We start from the raw sequence: 21,557 nt of genomic DNA, 5'->3' as shown, positions 1-21,557 counted from the left end.
TTATGTTTCAATAGCTACCTTAAAAGGATTGAGAAATGACATTGTTGTTACCTTACAAAGACAAGAATAGCCACAGAAAATGGTGGGGAAATTACAATGGATTAGATTATGACATGAAAAGGACTAATACATATAAATTGGCTTCACAGAGTTACAGGTCTCAAAGTAAACATCAACTGAAAAAGAATTTAATTTTCCCTTCCCTACCCAACTTTCCAGGAAAAACAAGAAAAAAAGAAGAGAGAAAACAAAGGAAAATAACAATCTAGATACAATAAAGAACTTAAGCCTTTCTTTTCTTGCGCTTGTCTTCTCCAAATAGCTACACATACAGGTTATCAATAACACCATAATTGCAATTTCATACAAGTAATTATCTAAAATATCAAACTAGTTTTTACATCCCATTTCTCAAATTCTTTCTGAAGAATGGGGTAGAAAATTTTCTGGAAATGCAAGCCTGCTTCCTATCGCACAATGATTCCAATCAACCTAGTATTGGCAAGGCTGTAAGTCTAATAGTTGGAGGTACTAAAACAATTAAACTTCCCAAAAGAATTGATATTACAAGTAATCCTGCACTTTCAGGCCGGTAACCAGTATATCATAATGCTTAGAAGAAATGCTTGCCCGCCAAGAAAGGGAATGTTATGGTTACCATCACAGTGGAATGATCTAAAAGAATGTTAATGTTCTAACAGCAATTCGCATGTGATACTGCAGGTTTTGACACCAGCCATTCTTAGCATCACTCGACATTAGTTGATTTGGAAAGCATTAATCGGTACATTGGGGCCCCACGATCTAAAACATGTTGCTCCCAGTCTGACCTGACCCCAAAAGGGTTCTCCTCAAGCCATGCTCTTTGGTCAATTTTTTCATTGTACTGGTCATTCGCAAGAGTGAGTCTACCCCTGCCATATTTTAGAAATAATTCTTTCATTCTCACTGCAACAGCTTCTACATCAGACTGCAGGAAAACCTAGAGAAAGAAAAGGACGATCAGTAAACAACTTGAACTAGCAGTTTAACATATATAATTATCTGACTGCATAAATAATGAAGAGTTGACTGCACAGAAGCAAAGCTGTGAAAAGTTTGTGTTACCTTCCCATTGTGTGCAAGCAGCTCTATCACTGCTTCAACCAATGACTGTTGCAGCATTCTCCATCTATTGTCTGGGTTCATGAAATCAGGATTTGGACACTGAACAGGTAACGGGGACAGAGTTATATTATAAATGCATGAAAAACTGGTCGAATGAAGAACTAAACTGCAAGCCAGGTCATCCAATTTGATTCTTCAAATTATAGTGCAAATAAGTTTGTCATTTTCCGTCATGTTTCAACACTTAAAATGGAAAGGATTGAGAAAGACCAGGACTGAAGCCAAATATAGTCTGGATTTCTATCAAATATTGCGGGAAATCAAAGTCAAAATTTAATTTCAAAACTAACTTACCCTTACAATCTTTTTGCCAAAGCCGTAAAACATAATTTCAGGTGCCCTATGAAAGGAAAGAAAGAATGCTTTGCTTTCTATGGTAGTATGGTTCCTGTAGTTGTTATTTCCCCAATTGAAGATAATGGTTTACTGCTAACTTCAGATAGATTACACAGATAGTGTAAAGCAGATTGATCAAATGTTTATTCTCTAAGCACATAGCATATCATGATATGAGATTTCATAGAGGGAAGGCAATATTTTAGTCAGAAGCCAAGAGAACCCATTAACAAACCACAATTACTCTTTCTTGAAAAAAGGCATTTAGTTGGAAACAGAGGTACCAACCAGCACCTATCACCAAGGGTTGGCTGCTGTGGTAAAGAATCACAATCATTACAATGGTTAGTGGCACTAATGGCCATCACGGAATAACAGTCACGGTGGCGATCATGGCAATGTAGAGAAGATGTTGTATAAGAATGTCAACATAGATAGTTCAGAGGTTCTCTTTATTCCTCATAGACATGCCATCTTGGTTACAAGAACCACAAACCCACGACAAATGGAATATTAATAATAAACCGAACATTGTGTCCTCTACCTGTATTGAAACAAGGGCCAACTCTCCAGGGTAGCTAGAAACTATGGAACGAAATGTTGTTGTTGCATTTGTTGCAATGAAGTATCTATGACATAAAACAAAAGAAACAGACATGAGATTATAAACCAAAATACAATGTGAAAGTATATTGGTTGTGACAATTTGATTTTTCTCATAAAAACATAATTTTGTGCGAATGAAAGGCAAGAACCCTACCCATTCCAAATACCGAACTGACGAACAGAAGCCTGACAACGTTTTACAAGCTAAAAGAATCATAAGTAAAAACAGTCAAAACCTATTTAAAGAGGATGGAAACAAAAAGAGAATCTGAAATGAAAGTGAAGGACCTTTTTATTAATCTCCAATCCAAGAAAATTTAAATCCTTTCTTCTTCTAGCCATTCCAAGAAGAAACAGCCCATTACCTGCCATTTTTAATCAAATGTCAGGACAAACCATACTTACAGACACCCCTTTTCTCTCATTTTCTCATGTTATTTGAGATAAAAGAATGGAGTTAGTCAGAAAGTCAGTTGACAAAGAGGAAAGTCTTGAAAAATCATATGTGCAGTCTGCAAAGATAAAAATGGATGGTCATGTAAGTTCAAATAATTAGTATTAGACATTTGCTTTTCTGCCAAGCTTCTACCTACCCAGGAAAAAAAGTATCATGTTGCTGTCATTTTCATCTAAATTTTCATACAAATTTGGACAATAGATACAAGGCAATCAAACCATGAAAGAAAGAACAGAACAAATCCATACTGCCAACTTTAACCGCCAATAATCAACCTCAAATAAACATGGAACAACAAATTCAAGGAAATAGATAGGGAGGGGAATGAAACAAATACCGCTTCCAATATCAACTACCAGTTGTTGAGTCGGATCATGGTAGGCTTCACTCCAATTAATCTTGAATGGATATGCCTGCACAAGCAACAATGTCCAAGAATGACAGAAATTTTTAATACTGTTGGACTATTCACATGAGGATGATTTACTTCAAATAAAAGCTTTTACACCCATAGTCTTGTTCTAATCATAAATGAGGAGACAACTATTGAATTAAATGATCAGAGATCTGGATGGCAAAATCTATTGAAAAGCAAACCTACTTGGAAATGGCAATAAAAATCATCATATTTATTCCTATCCACAGTCTCATTTAAAAAACACCCATTTTCTTTTTCTGATTGCAGGAGTAAAAAAACTGAATAGAGATGAAGTTCACAAAACATACTCTATCTAGGGCCATGATTCCAGGAAGCTTCCGTCCTTTCAAAAACTCCCATACAACTGAAGCATTCTCAATTGTATTGCAAACCAAGTCAGAACTTGATTCCATCATTATTGTTTTGCATGCCATATTCCCCACAGCAATTACATCACAATTTTGTTGACTTAGTTCATCAAGCATTTGAGCCAATTTGGATGCTCCATTTGTACATGGACTTGGGAATTTGAATTTCAGTGGGCCGATCCATATAATTTTCTACAAGATCACATTGATGGATTATAAATGGAATATTATTTATAAGCAATACAAACCAAAGAGATCAACAAACAGGATGTTCGATCATATAACTTCATCTTGAAAAGAAATTATGACATGATAAAATATGTATCACAAACACAAGGGTTATAGCAGTTAGGTGGGGCACCTCGCTTACACGTGGAGCTGCATTGGCTATAATCTATCCATTATCATTAATTTACTTCAAAATAAATGTTGTACAGAAAAATTTATATTACTTCTAGCTTTCAATCAATAACTATAACAGAAAAAGAAAACTTGCTATAGCTTGTTTTATGATACACATAAATAAGATGCATATAAAACAAAGAAAATTGCATGTAGCCACATAAAAAGGAATGCAATTTATGTATTCCATCTCCAAATAGAGGTTCAGCCCGCTATATTTTTATAAAAACTAAAATTTGCTAGTGAAGTATCACTTATATGACCCAACAATATACCTATTTCCATTAATAGTGTCGGTTAACAATCAAGAAACAGCAGACAGATTGGTATCGGCTGAAAGTAATGGTTATGCCTTAAGATACTTAACAAGATTTCATTGCTTTTTTACCTTGCATTTCAAAAGTAAAGAATATATTTCATCCAGTGATTTGGGCCCAAGATCAACAGGTGACCAACCTAAAATAAAAGGAACTTAGTTTAAACGTTCTGAAATAGAATTTATTATAAAAATAGTGTGGCTAATGGTAATAGTTTATAATATATGAAAATGTGACCCTTCAGGAAGACCCTCTTTTACCAACTGTGAATTGGTAATTTGAAGAAAATGGTAACAGGAAAGCTTTGATGTACAACAGCAATTTGGATGTTGCAAGGATCATGGTAAAAGTTTGAAAGGCTTGTGGACTGTTAATGTGGCATGACAAAAAACTTTGACCTGAATATATATGCAGGCCAGATAACTTTCAGGAGGTGTTTTTCTGATGCATACACGAGCTACATGAAATTCAAATGTTATCATAATGATCGGCATCTCAGATAAGTAGTTGATACCCGTAACCTATTCCATCAAAATGCAATAGTAAAAAAAGAGAAAGCGTAGCAGCAATTATATTACATGTCATATTCCAGGGCCAGACCTCACCTTTCAAAATATCATGAGCAGGAAATACTTCCATTTGTTTTGGGGCAAAACCTTGCACACACCAAAAGTCTTTAGGACACAAAATTGGAATGTTTCTGTCCTGTGCAAAGTGAATTATATCCAGAGCTGCTTTATGTGCTTGAGGCTCTATCAGACTTGATGGAACAGAATATCCTAAGGCATGCATTATTTGAAAAGACATAATTCCAACAAAGACCAATCCATCACATTTAGAAGCTAACAAATGCAAGGAAGCTGCTTTGTCATATAGATTGCCCCCTCCAATCTAAATCAGATTAGAAAATTCAGGTAATAAATGAGGCACAGAACGTAATATAGAAAAATAATATTTTTTGTTAAAAAAAGGAGCAGAAACTGTAGAATATAAAAGAAAAGAAACTATGTAAGTAGTGGGAGAGTCATACAATTGCAATATAAGGTCTTTTATTCATTTTTACAGCATTCTTCATTTGATACAGGCTCTCCTCAAAGTGAAAACCAGCCACACAAGCAGAGCAAAAACGAGTAATGGCAACTGTCGATGCAAGGATTTTGTGTGACAAAGAAAAGGAGTCATTAACAAAAATGTCAACTCCTGATGATAATAATTCAGCAAATTTTGAACAGTTGGCAACTTCCTCTTTGAACTCAAAAAGATTCTCGAGAAGGAATATATCTGCTTTCTTGAGAATTTCCATCTTCAGTGGCACATCACTGGAAATACATTGTAAGGCAACAACTTTATGTTGGAGAACTGACGATAAGATATCTGAAAAAGGAGGCTCTCAGGAATTAATTATGAAGTAATTCTTTGAAACGCAAAGTAATCTTTCTTTCTCTTTTTTATATTAAACTTGATGTTTCTATTGTTTCATATAGATTCATAGAATATCCACAGAAATTGTTATTTCAACCAACTATAGAAGCAATAAATCAGAAGAAATAAATTGCTTTAGTCATGATACCTGCAGCTGATTCTGCATCAAGAAGTTTTGAATTAGTTTTCTTCCTCCAGTTGCTTACAAGTATTATTTTGGCTCCACTTTGATGCACATACTTAATGGTGGAAATTCCATTGGAAACTAATCGCGAGTTCTGGTCCAGCTCTTCCTTTAACAAAATTGTACTATCAAATCTGACCATGACAACTTTTGCTGCAAGCTGCTCCTTAGGAAATTCTCTAAGAGTTTGTATGTATGGGAGGACGTCCGATTCTCCCTCATTATAACAGCTACACTAAAGGCAGAACCCAGTTGAAAGCAACAATTACAATAATACCACAGCTAATCTTCAAACAAAAATTTTGTACAAAATAATTTCTCCAGTCAAGTAAATTGACATAAAGAATCATAAGTACAAGCTCATACAGTATACTACCAAGTGTCCAAGATGCCTAAGTTTTATGCCATCAAGGGCATCAAATAAAAGTAGTTTCATGTAAACTCAGAAACTTTTATAATCCTCAAGTATTCTATTTGCACTAGAGAGTATACATGATGTCTAGTGCAAAGGCACTTCATTTCCGATAGGTTAACAGGACTTCAATATCTTACTACTCAAGACAGGACAGCAGAAAAATGGCCTATTAGCCATAAACATCTATTTAATGACCCAAAAGGAAATTAAAAAGAAAAACAAGCTTCTTTTTGCTATCTTCATCCTATTAACAGTTAACAATTTGAAGTTTGATTGACCATAATCCTAAATCATCATTGTAGAAAAGTTTATGTTTAGAGAACTGTTAGATTCAATAACCAGAACAAGAAAAAACGTAGGCAAATGCAGGCCAAAAGGGTGGAAACAAAACAAATATCAAAAACCAGTCTCCTGTTAATTACAACACTAGAAAATTGGAAAGAAGCAGAAATTCTCAGTACCTTATGTACAGGAGACCCTTCGCTGTCATGTATCACCTGCAAACCACCTGGCAAGAACGTCAAAAATTAAATACCCGTCAGAAGAAATGAAAATGTACGACTTTTATACGGAATTTCAAAACGATTAGTAAGGAATAACCTTGTGATGATGACTGAAGTGCAGGGTACTTCTTCAATTTAACAATATACCCGATATATGAACAGAACTTGAGTTTAATGCTAGGAGAACCATACAATTTTAGTTTTTTTAATAACAGCGTTCCTTCATGTGGGTTTAGAAGTTGACTCATCTCCAGGTATCCCCTTTTGGGTCTCCAAGCCAAGTAGCTAACACAAGCACCTTTGGAAAAAAATAAATATTTCCTAACAATTACAGTATATTAATAAGATTAAAGAGAAACAAACTATAATCTAGCAGTTGAAGCAAATGAAAGAGCCATACTTACAGAGCGAGCTCAAGGGATGCGCCGAACACACACTCTGCCTCTGCTCTAGGCTAGCTAACCATGGCCGATAAGCTTTTACAGAGCAAACAAACGCAGTAAACTTTTAAAATATAGACGACAGACACAAACCATGTCGTTTTTCTTTTTCTTAGACTTTAATAATTTTGTCATTTAAATACTCAATAGAATATCTAATTTCAAAATTAAAAATATTAATAAAACAAATTTAAAGATTTAAGGGTATAAATGCAATCAATTATATATTAGAGGCTTATCACCGTAAAGGCAAATATTTCAGGGACTGTTTTTAACAAACTGACATGCTTTGTTTGAGACTTCTTTACTACCACTACTACAGCTATTTAAAACAAAGGAATCGGTAGACTCGCCTGGGTCAGCTTCCATTAGACGCGTAAATCTGAAACTCTTTGCTCTTTGAGACTTCAGCCAGCGCCGCCGTGAATATAATCCGATCCCGGAACTCAGGTTCCCCCGGTGATCGGAGATTCAAAATAAAATGGGCTTTGGCTTTGCGATTGGCACTTTTGGAGTTCTGATTCTGGGTCATGCTACTTATTCAACCATTCAATGTAAATATCTAAGATCCTAGATGTCTAGAATTTCAATCTATTATATGTTTTTTCGGTTTTTTTTTTTATGTTAAAACGTCTGCTTTTGGCGTGGATGCAGATAGAGGTCTCCTGAAGATTATGGAGGAGGAATTTTCAGGACCTCCAATGAATGTGAGTTTTATTCTTCTTTTATTTATTTATTTGCTTTCCTTGTTTGTGTTTGACTGTTCGTATATATTTTTGTGTTGATGGGTGTTTGGGTTTATGCAAAATTTCCCCTTTTTTAATTGAATTGCAGGTCGTGGTAGAGTTGCTTCTAGGGTTAGTGTTCTGTTTTTGGGCAGCCTTAACTGTACCGGGAAAGTTCCGATCCATACACCCTTATTCTGATGAAAATAGGTATTCTTACTTACCTCTGTGGATTATACTTTGCTAATTGTAATTTCACTTCAATAAATTTTGGACCAAGGGGTATTTTGTGCCATTCAATTGAGACGCTTTTTTATAGAAAATGGTTTTAACACATCAAATAAATTCTTGAATTTGAGATTTAGGGCAGCATACAATATTCTTCATTCTCTTCAATCATGAACTATGCACTTTGGAAAGGTTAAATGAAAACTTTGATCAAACTGACTTGGGTTAGGTTTTCTCCCTATAAAAGGCTCGAGTAACAACTACTAAAGTTGCTATTTTCAGAACTGTGATTGAATGTTCCTTGTAGAATTGATATGATAGTGAAACACATGAGACTTTGGTCAATGCAACTGCTGGTTGCTAACTTCTGAGCTGTAAATTGAATATTGGATAACCTGAACTCCGAGAAGGAGGAGAAATGAGAATGAGCCACAATGCTTTAGTGGCTGGACATAAGCATGATGAATCATACCGAATTACTTGCTTATTGTGGTCTTATTTAAGTCGCTTGCCAAGATATGCATGTTATGAAGTGTTGATGCTGCATGACTTTATTCATTTGTTTAGCCTTGTACCTCTGTTTTAAATGTCAACTATAGTAATTTTTGTTTGGACACATCAGAAAATCTCCCCAGAATAGTCATTAGGGTTGTTTCTTTGACATGATATATTGTGAAACTTTAAATGAGTAAGTCGTGGATGTATTAGATTGGGGTTGTGCTTAGTGATGGTAATGGGTCAGGTACCCTGCGGGTTTCCTGATACCCATGTGCAGCTAGCAGTTCTAATTCTTTGGCATGATGTTCTCATTTTGTTTCTTTGATGTAAATGCAAACTTATATTAAAATTATACTGAATGTAACTGCTTATTCATGTTATCATCGAAAAGCTTACAAGGGACCTAGTCAATAGAAGGGAAGTGACCCAAGTTTTTAATCATGAGATGTTTCCAATGGTAAACATATCTTGCAAAAAAACCGTGAAGAATTTGTCATCAACTAGTAAACTGAAAGAGACTGTTCATTTGCAAACCTAAGGAAGACTTTAATTGTTCAACTGGACGAATGCCTCAGTGAGTCAAGAAACATAGGAAATTTGAACTTCATATTACCCCATTTCCTGTATCACCTGTTAAATTTAGTCTGTTGTGTACCCGTTTTCTTATTTAGAAAGTCAAATGTACACAGCTACTAAATCGTGTTGCATCTGAAAGGAAGCTCGTAAATTTTATAAATTCTACCAATGGAGATCCTTTTGTGTGTGAAGTTATTACCATTTTTAAATGATGCTGCATATGCATTATTTGTATGTGAATTGCCAGTTGCAGAGTTATCGAAAAATGATGGCTGATACTGCTATTTTTACAGTAATGATGGCTTATTGACTCCAAATTTTGCCTATTATTGAATCCAGGATAGTTTCTTTACCCGCTAATATGGACTTCATGGTCTTTAACCATCGTGGCAAAGTATTTCCTTCGGAAATGGACATGAAGTTGAAGCATTGAAGTATTTTCAATCGGATTGAAGGAGGGCCAATTTGAGAAAAACATTCATTCTCTGTTAAATACTCGGAAAGAGCAGAAAGTGGCAGATCTGGAAACTCAGTGATGCTAATGCCTAGTTTCTTAGGATAAAACTTAATTGTCCTTAAGTTTTGTAATATGTACTTTTACTGATGTTGCTTGTGTTCTGCAAAATCACGTTGGGATTTAAGTTTTTTATTTTCCATCTATGGATCTGAATCTGTATGGTGACACTTGACAAAAGATAAGCTGGTCCTGGTTTTATGCCTTTTGCCCATGGAAAATCCTGGTATCTGCTCTGCCTGGGAGGGGTTATATTCAACATGAACTCAGATGCCCTTGTACTTCTGAGGCATGGTTGTATTTTGATCGCCTACAAAGGTAGCCTCGTTATTAGCCATGCGTAACCACTAAAATCAAATAAAACCAATTGAGAAGCTTACGACTGGCTAGCTTCAAGTAATAGAAATAGGAGGCTGGTAAAGGAGCTGTAAAATCAAACACAAACAGATCAGCTTGCAACCAACTAACAGAGTTCAGTTCCTAACCCTCAACCAACTAACAGGGTTCAGTTCCTAGTAATTGACGGTTACGAGGCTGTGGTGGAGCTCCCTTAGATGCTCAAATCTTATGGTAAAAGCTCATAAGCACTTTACATAACCTTTCATCCAGGTGTGGCATTGACAACTTACCAGTCAGAAAAATTTGCAAGCTGAAACAAATTTAAGGGCCAAATAAAAAACATCCCAGTTAAGCAAGGACGATGACTATGTCCCCAATTTGAAAGGCATCCAGCCAGCAAAGTACCATCTCCCAGGTGCGTGATCAGTGCGTATAGGTCTCCCAGGAGTGCACTTTTTCTGGCGAAACATCCACATCTCCACATCACTGAACCCCAAAATTTTCGAAAGAAAAGAAAACCTCCATAATCCAAAATTTTATATCCTCAATCAATAGTTTTTTTTTTCTGGGATCCCTACCAGTATAAAGTCCAGAAAAATCATAACTGTGTACCAAAATTGGCATGTACTTGGTAAAATAGCAAGATGGCTAACAGCACTCATCAGAGTGCATTTTCCCCTCCCACAATGTGGTATTCACCTGTGAAGTCTACCAATGCAAGTGAGAGGGGAAACACAGGCACTTTTCTTGTTTTTTCACTCTTCAGTACTAAATCTTTGGTTTTTGGTTGAACTGTGAACACAGAACAATAAAAGAAATTATCCACATAAAAAGCAGCCTAGACTACTCAAATAATTGAAATTTGGCCATCTAACTGACAGAAATCAATGCTTATCATTATTTGAAAATATAGGCAAAAGGATATAAATCAATGCTTATCATAAAAGGACTAGCATGGCGGTATTTAAATCCTCACCAAAATGCATTTTTGCAAATGTGTCTCTACCACACACAGCCACTGGAGGCCAAGCAGGTGATTCTAAAAAGGACTTCAGGGATAGCAAATACCATGGATTCCCCTTCCCATGAGCATCACATTCGATGACAAGTGGCTGAATCTTCCTTACTTTTTTCCATTTAGCTCCAAATAAAGTTTTCATAAAAAATAAGAAAGAACCAGAGAAGAACACAATTTTGTGTAAGAATGCATGTAAAAGGCTCAAAACAACATGGATAAAGTGCAATTAAATATGGCTAACATAATTATGTAAGGCATTCCCCAGCCATCGCATGTCATGAACCTTAGGCTTTGACAGTCTCAGAGTTAATATTGAGGATGAAAGTAACACAATGGTATACTTTAGTTCTCCCAGTCAATACTGGCAAGCTTAAGTTCTCAATCAAATGCTTTATCCTATTTCTTCATTTCCTCCACTTGTCTTACCCGAATGCCAGAAAAGAATACTTCGTACTAATTTACTAAATGAAATGAACATCCTATACATCCACTTTAAAAGCTCAGTAGAATCCCATCAGAAAATTAAACCGAAAATAATAGAGAAAGTCAACATAGGGATTAAAGAGCATATGTGGGAGGTGATTTTGAATATCATTTCCAAGAGGGTGGTATGATGAGTCGTTACATTTTATGCTCTTACCAAAATTCTAGTCACTCCATACTATGATTAAGGTATAAAATATGCAAGTGCCATGTGAACAACAATTTTCTCTTTTCAACAGCAAAAACAAAAAAGAGAAGGCAAAACCCACATTTATGTAGGGGGGAAACTCCATGCTACTATCTTTACCTTCTTGCTTTTCTACCAGGTCGTACCATGTTTACCATAAATTAGAATGTTGACAGTTATATAATAGGCATCACATAAAAAAATATGGATCACTTAAAACACACAGTACAAAATTCTTTTTTAAGTTACCTTTTCTTTTTTTTTTTTTCTTATAATGGAGGGATGGAGTCATGAAGACATACTCATAAATTGCTTTTCCCCTACAGTAAACTTATGAGTAAACTGGTTAACTGTGTGAAAACTTGTAATGCTAGTGAGTTGCTCAAGCAAAACTGCACCATATTCTACATTCATGTCAAAAACAGAACACTGGCACCAATTATCAGAATTAGAAAGCACATTGCATTCATCCCAAATTAAAAGTTGGCACATGAGTGTAACATCAAATTATAGAACAAAGAGGCTAAAACTTAACTGTCAAAGAATCAGTTGAGACTAGATCCAAAGAAACATAAAAACACGTACTCACATACCTCCAAAAATTGTTAGAGTAGAACTAGGAGAGGCTTGCAACAGAATGATATTATATCCGTGCAATATCCCCTCTTAGCCCACTGCTACAGCCAATTCCTGAATAAGCTGATCAGTTAATGAATTACTTTACAACTGGGTGAGCTCCTGTGGGTTTTCCATAGACTGCCTGAGTATATACTCGGCTCTCCTTTTTTTATCGTCCCTCTCCTCATCCTGCCCTAACCAGTGCCCTAATCTCCCTTCACCTTTTCTCGAAAGACTCAAATCCAAAGGCTTACCTAATAATTTCTTCCCAGTTTTAAATTTGAAGTTCACAGAAGGCCTCTTCTCAGGAAGCAACTTCCTCTCACTATCTCCACCATCACCAAGCTCACCTTCCTTTGCGGCTTCAATAGCAGGTGCAAATGCCTCAAGCAAAGAGGTATTCTCTTTTAGCTTCTCTGGCAACACAACAGCAGAAACATCCTTCTCCCCAGGTTTCAAAGGCGTGGAAAGAAATGGGTTAGACTCAACTACTCCTAGTTCCTTGACATTTCCATTACCGTTCCCTGATGAAGAAGCTCCTGCTGAGCCATTGCTGAGTAGCCTCTGCTGCAAACTCAACAAAGCCCTCTCTGCCTTTCTCCTCTGCCTTGCCTGCTCAATCTTTTCGGCTCGAGGATCAACAATCCTCTCATTCCACATAGGAGTGTGGACATATGTATGAGGATCAGGCAAAGCAGGCAACCAAGCTGGAATATGCTTACCAGGTGGCTTTTCACTCATATTCAGAAAACTAGGAATTAGTCTCTTCTCTCTAAGAACAGGAAAAGGTGGCACTGGTTGAGCAAATGAGATTTCCTCAGTAGAACTCACAAATTCAATTATTTCCTTAATAGCGCCCGAATTAATAACACAGTTATCAGAATCTGAAGCACCCGAAAACCCTAGCGGTGCTCCCATATCTTCAAAACCACGAACTATGTCAAAGAAATTACATTGAGTTCTACCTGACAAATTAGCGTAAGAGCTTGTAGTCTTCCCAAGGTCAAGAAGGTACCGCATAGCTACATCGGTGAGAGCATCCAAAGCCGACTCCTTGAACCCATGAAAACCCACGCTCTCGCATATTTGCGCCACTGCCATTTTCGACACCGCACGACCAAATTCGTCAGCTTTAGGTCTTCCCGGTATACTTTGTGCACCTCCATTGCTCATATTTGAACCCTCATGTCAAAAATGGTACATTAACCACCAACTAATTGGAATACAAGAAGCCAAAGAAACCATCCAATAACAAGATTTTATTGTTTTCTGGAAATGAACATGCTAGTTCTAGCAAACCCTAGATTAGAATATGCAAAAACCAAATCTTTGAAACAGCAATCTAGACAAAAAAAAATACTTCGGAAAGCTAAAGCGCAATTCAAGAATCCAAGATCAGTTGGATCCTTAAAAAACAAGAATCGGAGATTACAATAACAATTGCAGAGAAATTTGGTGTAAACCCTTGAATAATGAAGGAAACTTAGGGTTTCGAAGTATGCATAGAGTGAATTTAAGATTAAATTTGGAGGGAAAATTGAAGAATTGAAAAAAAAAAACAAAAAAACCCTTTGGGTTGGGAATGGGTGAAAGATCGAGAGAGAGAGAGAGATAGAAGTGAATCGATCAAGTACGGTGGGGTTTATTCATAGAATCCAGTAATTTGGTTTTTTTTTTGGTTTAACCAATAACGGAAGAAACTTTTTCTTTTTTTGTAAAAACTAACGGGAGAAAAACTATATGCTCAACTGCTCGAGTATAAAAAATACCTACTCGCTTGGTTCTTGTTTCAATTTAGAGGGCCTCGTTTTATTTTTTACCGAAGTGGGCTAATGATGGACTCTGGGCCCATTAAAGAAGATTCATGCAATCAATACTTTTATTTATTTATTTTATTTAAATAAAATAAACATTTAAACGAACTATATGTTGTTAGCCAAAATTATATTTCACTTTCATAAGATATAATTTTTAAACTTAAAAAAGAAAAAAAGTCACTCATTTTTGTTTTGATAATGCTTGTTGTACTTTCCTCTTCCATGTGTTCTAAATTGTTATATTATTTCCTTTTTTAAAAGTAAATAATATTTAAAATTTACTATTTTATTTTATATTTTAATATGATTCTTCCTTAATAAATATATTAGTCAAACTAATATATTACCATTAATTAAATCTTGATATAAAAAAAATTAAAATATTGATATTTAATCATCAAGTATATTAATCAGTTACCTTGATCTTAGAGAAATATTTATAATTTAATTAATATAAATAATAATTTTATATGTATTATTTAATTTTTAATGGAATAATAAGATAAGGTATACTAGAAAAAATAAATCAAAAGTAGTTTACTTATATCAATCAAAATTTACTAATTTGATTGCGTGAAAACAAAAAAAAAAAAAAATATTAAGGATTTATCAAAAAAAAAAAAAAAAGAAACTAATATAAAGGGATATATGGCAAATATTACCGTGTGCTCTTTTTAAAAAGTCCAATGGGCTTTTGTACGAAATAGGCTTCTAAATGGGTCAAGCTTGGACCGGACTAGGATATTAGCCCGTCCAATTACAATACTAATCCCTTTCCAGCATAACATATAACAACAACAAACGGAAACAGAGAAACAGCCGGATAAGAACTTGAAGTAACTAGAGAGAGGAGGGGGGCGATAATGGAGAAGTACTTTGGAAATGCATACAGAGGAGACCCGGGAGTGCCTCACGCGGACCCAGACCGCTTCGTGAACATTTGGATCGGGTCGGCCGCTTTCTCTACTTTTACCTTTTTCAATCCCTACATTTGGCAGCTTTCTAATCAGTTCAAGTACGCTCTTCGAATTTCTAATTCTTGGGTTTCTTTATGTAAGAAATATTTTTACATGGTTTCTTGGTATATATTATAGGATTTGAATTGTTATTTCTGGAGGATTTTCATTTTTCAATCGTGGAATTCTTAATTTTGACTCTTAACATACACTTTCTCTCTTTACTAGGTGTAATTTTCCTTTACAATTCAACTGGTGACGTCTTAGGGTTGCTGTATGTGGTCTTTGAGTTGGGTCTATTTTGATTTTGGTTTTTGTAATTGCATTTCAAGAAAGCTACTAAATGAATGAATTTCATCAAATTCTATATAGGAATGGAATTTCTTTGGAACATGACATAGGGTTTGTTTGGTTGCTTTAGTCGAAAGGTCTTAAGCCTATTTACTTTCACTTCGGTTGCTTGATTGGAATTAGAACAGGGAAAATTTAACTGACTTTTCTTTGATGGGTCTAAGTTCCTGCCTCAGCATGGCGTCTACTATACACTTGTTAGTGTAGGAAGTTCAATTAGTGCCTTTTATGTTGCTTGAAATTGATCTTCAAAGAATTTCGAAAAGAAGTCGATCATTAGCTATTCGCCTTTTGTAATATTATAACTATTGCATTGTGTTTTATTAGTCGATTCATCTACCTTACTTCCTTGCTATCATAATATTATTTCCTTTCTATGATGAAGGGGAAGTTGTTGTTCCTTTCTTATAGTAAAAGAACTGAATAATTCCTTTTGCACTGCCAAAGCCATAATAAGTTTACTGTCACAACTAGGATCATGATGAGTACTTAAATTTATTAAATTTATGGTATTACAATTGTCAGTACAATTTTTTTGACCTGCTCGCTTATTCCATTTCAATTCAATCTTGTTTGATTGTCCTTCAATACCTGTGCAGTTGGCATGACAAGGCATTTCTATTTGAGCAGTACCACTGGAAGAAAGCAATGAAGAAGAACCAACCATATAAATTTAAGGTGGTTTATTTCACTAATCTAAGGCTAAATTTTGTCAAATTCACTAGTGCTGGTAGTATTTTTTTGTTTATATGTTGTTTATAACTAAGAACAAGATTGTCAGTAATGATCATGTGAATTCTTAATTTGTTGCAGTGGAACGAGATGGACAAAGAGGTCCGAGACTCCTACTATTTCAACTGGCCTGTCTACTTCCCCTAGCTTTCTGTTTCAGAAGGCATGCTGATGAATTTTCTGATCAGATGGACCAGTGGAAAATACAAGTTTTATGCCACACCGCCATTTATTCTGCTTGTACCGGTGGTTTAAGAACCTTTAATTGGTAGATGGAATGTTTTCTTGTTAAACTTGGTTATGATACCATTTGGATCTTTTAAGTAAACATGTCAATGCATAATGATAAAAGCCCTGGGAATGACTAGTGAATGGTTTTTATGTTTCTTTTTGTTTTATTGAAACATGAAATGGAACAGTTTTTAATGGTGGGCGAGATTGATTTGAGCTTTTCTTTCATAATGCCATATGAACAAAACCAGTCTGTTCGACGTTTCTTATTTGCATATCGGAATACAGTCTTCTTATGGAACAGAGTAGTCTGCTACGCAGATTTTGAATGCGAAGATGAACAATACAACACCGGCAATCACCTTCTCAGATCCTGGTCTGCCATTGTTAATCACTTTTTGTATCAAAAAACAGATAATCGCCAGTCTCCTATTTCAGAGCTATGTTACTGGGCACTCTGTTCTTTCTATATTTCTACAACGGAACTTTAGTTGCCATTGAAACAAATATTATACAACATAACTTCAAAATTTTATACATATCTTCTTCGATAGCTTCTTGTGAATTCATCATTTTCTAATTTCTACCGTTATCACCGTAAATGTAAGTGTGCCCATGCGCTGCTAAATAAGGTTGGAACTTTGTATATAATACAATATGTCCGTTATCCAATCGCTATATACAGTGAGAAAGGATTCAGTCGCAATATACACGGTCCGTAAAAGGAAAGCATGACATTTCTCAGTCTCCCGTCGTCTCTTAAAGTTAAAGCGAACTCGCGTCTTGTATTAACTGCACCCATCACGACCTCGTCTTCTCAGTTCCGGCCAACCAATTTAACCCGAAATTCAACGAGAATTAACAACTGGGTCGTCGGTTTTCAATCCAAATCTTTGAATTTAATACTCTCCGGAGCTCTCACACTCGGCCTCTCTCTTTCAGGCAAGTATGGTTTTGGCTTTTGATTAATGCCTTCGCAGTTTTTCAATTGTATGGTTATCCTTAAAATGTTGCCATTTTAGCTTTGTGGCTGATTCCTATCCACAAATGCTTGAATCTGCTTGAAATTTCTATATCTTGTAAACATGGGTTCCACTTCTAACCTATTATTGACATTTATTTTTCATTGTTGTGGATTGGATTTTCAATTGAAATTATTTTGATCAATACTAACTTTTGTTATTGGTTTAGATTTTAATTACTTCATTAATATTTTTTTTTTCTGTAAATGATGGCCATTTACAGTAAATGGGAAAAGAAAATTACAGTGGCTGTTATATTTGATATGGTCATTATTGTTGTTGTTGTCCTTGATGATGATGCTTCCGTCTTTTGAATCATGAGCTTTGTTAAAGAACTAATGTTCTTCTTATCCCACATTTGGTTAAACCAAGAGACCTAAACAAATGCCTAATTTTTTTTTATAGGAGTTGGATTTGCTGAGGCAAAAGTTGGGGTTAACAAGCCGGAATTGCTCCCTAAGGAGTTTACTAGTATAATAGATGTGGCTGGGTTTCTCTCTGATGGCCAGGTACAATGTTTACAAATTTTAATTATTGGTATTTTTATTATATATGTACAAAGAAATGGGTTACTTGTATGTGGTTTATTTGTACTGAGGAATTAATGTTATGGAATGTCTCCTCCTTAGATTGAATATCTATATTATCAAATAATAAGATATCAAAGTAGTTTAGATTCTGTAAGTAGATATTCCATTTCTTGTGATTTTGAACTTTTTAACTGCATAGGCATCAAAGAGGTTTTCTTAAAATACTCTTGCTGATTTTGAACAAATGAATTCCCTTTTTTTTTTTCTAGTTCCAAAAGAAGGGTGGCAAAGATATTGAACATTTGAATTTCTGTTCTCTACCTTTCTCATAGTGAGTTGGATCCTTAATTATGATTTTGCTTATGTTTCTTTAGTTTGTTAGAAAAAAAGAAAGCCTTATAATAGAATTGAATCCGTTTTAGTTATGTGTCTGGGCATATATCTTATAAATCCTAGGCACCACCGAATAGTCAAGAATTAGCCAATCACCGGATTGTTGCAGTAACTGTGTTTAGTAACTCAGGATGTATGAGAAAATGAAAGAACCAAGATAAGAAACGAATATTGAGAAGAGAGAAGCAGCCGATCTTATTATTTAATAACTAATTACATCCCGCAGTTCCTCAGCTTATATACTACTGTTAAAATAAGAATAAGCTGTAAATATCAGCTAACTAATTCTGGGACTTTTGCACACCAAGACATAGCCTAGTGGTAAGTGCATATACGACCGGTAATAGATCTAGATTCAAATCCCCCCTCTCCCAATGCTCAAAAAAAAAAAAATTCTGGGACTTTTACAAGCTGTTGAAACTAACTGTCCCGCCAATTAAATTTTTTTATGCACTGTGTTACATGCAAGCAACAACTTTTAATCTGTCTAATGAATTTAATAGTAAAGAGTCCAATTTTGAGCCGTAGATAAGCAAAGGAAACATTCAAAGTTGCCAAATGTTCTATGGTCAATTTGCAGGAGAAAAGAATTGTAGAAGAGATTGCAGACATTGAGAAGGATACTGGATTCAAATTAAGAGTTTTAGCTCAAAACTATCCTGATACACCAGGTACTTTATTTTTTATATTCAGACACTGTGTGGTTCCAGTTCAACTGTACATGTCCATATATTTTGAAGTTATTATAGTAGGTGATAAGTCAATTTTTTTTCTTTTCCAGGTTTGGCAATTAGAGATTTCTGGCAAGTGGATGATAGGACCATTGTCTTTGTTGCAGACCCCACTTTTGGTATAATGATTCAAAGCTTCAAACACATCACATTCTCTTGAATCTTGACTACCTGAGCCCTTGATGATATTGACTATTCATGTTTTTGACCAGGCAATATATTAAATTTCAATGTTGGGGCTTCTGTTGATATAGATATTCCAAGAAGTTTCTGGAGTCGTTTGGCAGGGAAATATGGGAACATGTTTTATTGGAAAGAGAAGGTGAGGTTACAATGTTGCTGGAAAGTTTTGAAGTTGTCTAAGTTGTTCAAATCATTTTATATTAATTTTCACTGCAAAACCAGGGGGAAGATGCATCTATTGAAGCTGCTGTTATGGCAATATCCTCTTGCTTGAGAGAACCTGTGGGACCAAACAATTGTTCTGAGGTAAAATAATTCTGGGTCTAACATTCAAGATTCTTTTGATTCATACTCTGTAATAATTTGTTTGTACTGTATAATTCTCCCAACAGTTACATCTGAGATAGCATTTTTATGTACAAATTGAGTACAAAGTAGTGAATAATTGTGGACTATTTGCAGAAGTAATAAAAGTTAATACAGTTCATAATTACAGCTTATTAATTCTGCCAAATGAGAAGTAGAAGATAAGGGCTCTCTATATATGTATCTTCCTTAAATTTAGATGTATCTCATGTTTTTATCTCAGTGTAAATAAGAATTGTGACTCTAATTTATGTTTATATGTTAATGAGTAAAACATTAATATTTTATTTTAGTTTGTATACAATTAATTTTTTAAAAATGTTATATTAATAAAATAGATCGGGTCTAACTCCCAAAAGCTAGCCGCCTAGCTCAACGGAAGGACGATTTTCGAAAATCTTATATTTTAAATAAATATTTTATCCCAAATCAACGTGGGTAACATATATTACAATGAGAAAAATTAAAATCAGAAAAGATATCCTTGCAGGGAAGGAGATGGGGAAATTTTCTCTGTATTACTGGAGCAAGCACATAGAGCTAGGAAGAGTTTTGAGGTGCTATGGCCACTAAAGCATTTGAATGTTCTAAAATCACCCATAAAATTCTATATACTATTTTTCAAACTCTATGAATAATTTAGAATTTGCCTCTTTAGTTTGTTAGTTTGCAGTGAATTTGTTTTTTTTTTTTTTTTTTTTTCTAGCAACTTAATTCCTTAACTGAAATTTTATTTTCTGATAACAAAGAACTATGCCTGAGGCAGATGCTCATACACGCAATGATGGAGGGAGGGATGTCAAGAGTAGCCCCCATCCTCCCTAATTCAATTTTAACAAAAAAAAAAAAAATTCTCTTAAAATATTAAAAATTTTTTGTTTTACCTATAAAATAGTGAATTTTTCAAATGTTGCCTCTCATAAATTTTGAAATTTTTTTTCCGCTCAATCTATCTTTTATTTCTGACTTCGTCTGTTTACACGTACACACTATATTGATTTTAAATTAATGTGAAAAGATAGAAATGACATTACATGCTTGATGTTAGTACTGCTAGTCCGAAAGCTGAAATGTACTTTTCACGATTGAAACTGTGATAATTTGCATGCGATCAAGATCTAGAATACCTCTGTGCCACAATTGAACTAAAATATGTTGGAGAATCATTTTCCTTGTCAAACAAATTTTTATTTATTCTCACATTTATCACTAAAAAAAAAATACTCAAATAACAAAAGAATATAATGGTTAGAGTCATGTTTCTGCTCCAGGAAAGCAAGAAACCTGAAACTGATCGAGCACTAAGATAAACAAATATTCATCAGTATACTATTTTTTACCATTCAGTGCTGATTCTTCTGTTTTTCCTATTGCTTAGAATCGTCTGTAATTCTTCTGGTTGACAAGGAACTGCAAGAACTCCTTTCTGTTGGAATCCAAATTCTTCTTGAGCTTGCTCCAATAACTTCATGAATTCTGGATTAGTTAGGTGATCTAACTCCACAACGAATCTCTTTGGTTCTTCACCTTTAACTGCAAGTACTGCAAACTGTCCTTGCTTGACATCTCCTGGAACCTCTTTTGCATTCTTTATCTCTTCATTAATGATACTGAAACTTGATTCTTTAGAAGATGAAAGCAAGAGAGCTTGTTGTAGCTTTCTGATGAAAAGCTTAAGCATCATTAAGCCTTTAACGCTTTCTTTCTTGGTTTTCATGGCCATGATAGCTGATTGAGTATCGTAAAATATGGTCAAAACTTCTTTCTTTTCTTTCTTTTTATTTTAGGCTCAGCGTTGGAGGAATATATATATATATATACACACACAGAGAGAGGTCAAGAAATTTGGAAACAGAAGCTGAAACTTCTGAAAGACAGAGTGGGACCTTTCATATGGACGCAACCATATATCATTTAATGCAGTATTTGATTGTTCATCTTCCATGCTTCTTCTGCAGAATGGTGGGGTCTTTAAAACACGCGTTACCCTGCTCATTTTACCATTTTAAGGAGCATCACTCCCT

At 34.9% G+C, this 21,557-nt stretch overlaps 6 protein-coding genes across 10 annotated transcripts; 3 read left to right on the top strand and 3 right to left on the bottom strand.

Moving 5' to 3' along the window:
- Nucleotides 1–106: 106 nt before the first annotated feature.
- On the bottom strand, nt 107–7,149 carry LOC149497990 (uncharacterized). 5 transcript variants are annotated; one of them, XM_089717954.1, is made up of 14 exons: nt 6,996–7,149; nt 6,693–6,916; nt 6,554–6,600; nt 5,642–5,912; nt 5,102–5,445; nt 4,677–4,962; nt 4,143–4,210; nt 3,293–3,544; nt 2,904–2,979; nt 2,398–2,474; nt 2,264–2,313; nt 2,048–2,132; nt 1,108–1,206; nt 107–982 (listed from the first exon to the last, which is right to left on the bottom strand). In XM_089717954.1, exons 2-14 carry the CDS (start codon nt 6,841–6,843, stop codon nt 749–751), a joined length of 2,040 nt encoding a protein of 679 aa, XP_089574080.1. In that variant the 5' UTR covers nt 6,844–6,916; nt 6,996–7,149; the 3' UTR covers nt 107–748. The 5 variants fall into 5 exon arrangements, with proteins under 5 accessions (XP_089574080.1, XP_089574079.1, XP_089574081.1 ...); XM_089717953.1 differs by having other exon boundaries at nt 7,000–7,148; XM_089717955.1 differs by having other exon boundaries at nt 6,693–6,893; nt 7,000–7,148.
- Nucleotides 7,150–7,365: 216 nt separating this feature from the next.
- Nucleotides 7,366–9,797, top strand: LOC149497989 (membrane magnesium transporter-like protein). The gene is made up of 4 exons (XM_089717961.1): nt 7,366–7,589; nt 7,690–7,742; nt 7,870–7,970; nt 9,402–9,797. The coding sequence occupies exons 1-4, from the start codon at nt 7,517–7,519 to the stop codon at nt 9,493–9,495; spliced, it is 321 nt and encodes a 106-aa protein (XP_089574087.1). The 5' UTR covers nt 7,366–7,516; the 3' UTR covers nt 9,496–9,797.
- Nucleotides 9,798–12,042: 2,245 nt separating this feature from the next.
- Nucleotides 12,043–13,922, bottom strand: LOC149497988 (transcription initiation factor TFIID subunit 8-like). Its single transcript, XM_089717960.1, is given in 2 exon segments — nt 12,043–13,357; nt 13,360–13,922. Coding segments are annotated over 2 exon segments (1,062 nt in total). The 5' UTR covers nt 13,388–13,922; the 3' UTR covers nt 12,043–12,323.
- A 917-nt stretch (nt 13,923–14,839) lies between these two features.
- On the top strand, nt 14,840–16,503 carry LOC149497987 (actin T1-like protein). Its single transcript, XM_089718459.1, has 3 exons — nt 14,840–15,053; nt 15,945–16,023; nt 16,159–16,503. Exons 1-3 carry the CDS (start codon nt 14,902–14,904, stop codon nt 16,222–16,224), a joined length of 297 nt encoding a protein of 98 aa, XP_089574585.1. The 5' UTR covers nt 14,840–14,901; the 3' UTR covers nt 16,225–16,503.
- A 155-nt stretch (nt 16,504–16,658) lies between these two features.
- Nucleotides 16,659–19,657, top strand: LOC149497986 (thylakoid lumen 15.0 kDa protein). Its single transcript, XM_089718458.1, has 6 exons — nt 16,659–17,250; nt 17,736–17,839; nt 18,834–18,924; nt 19,035–19,103; nt 19,197–19,306; nt 19,390–19,657. Exons 1-6 carry the CDS (start codon nt 17,040–17,042, stop codon nt 19,480–19,482), a joined length of 678 nt encoding a protein of 225 aa, XP_089574584.1. The 5' UTR covers nt 16,659–17,039; the 3' UTR covers nt 19,483–19,657.
- A 1,042-nt stretch (nt 19,658–20,699) lies between these two features.
- Nucleotides 20,700–21,339, bottom strand: LOC149497985 (SAUR-like auxin-responsive protein family). The gene has a single exon (XM_089717562.1). The coding sequence runs from the start codon at nt 21,254–21,256 to the stop codon at nt 20,870–20,872; it is 387 nt and encodes a 128-aa protein (XP_089573688.1). The 5' UTR covers nt 21,257–21,339; the 3' UTR covers nt 20,700–20,869.
- Nucleotides 21,340–21,557: the final 218 nt, after the last annotated feature.

Source organism: Jatropha curcas, chromosome 2 (assembly GCF_041381405.1).
Source record: "Jatropha curcas cultivar XTBG-Jc1 chromosome 2, XTBG_Jcur_1.0, whole genome shotgun sequence".
NCBI classification, from domain to species: Eukaryota; Viridiplantae; Streptophyta; class Magnoliopsida; order Malpighiales; family Euphorbiaceae; genus Jatropha; species Jatropha curcas.
The sequence above is the reverse complement of the archived record's forward strand: the minus strand, read 5'-3'. Positions and strand labels throughout refer to the sequence as shown.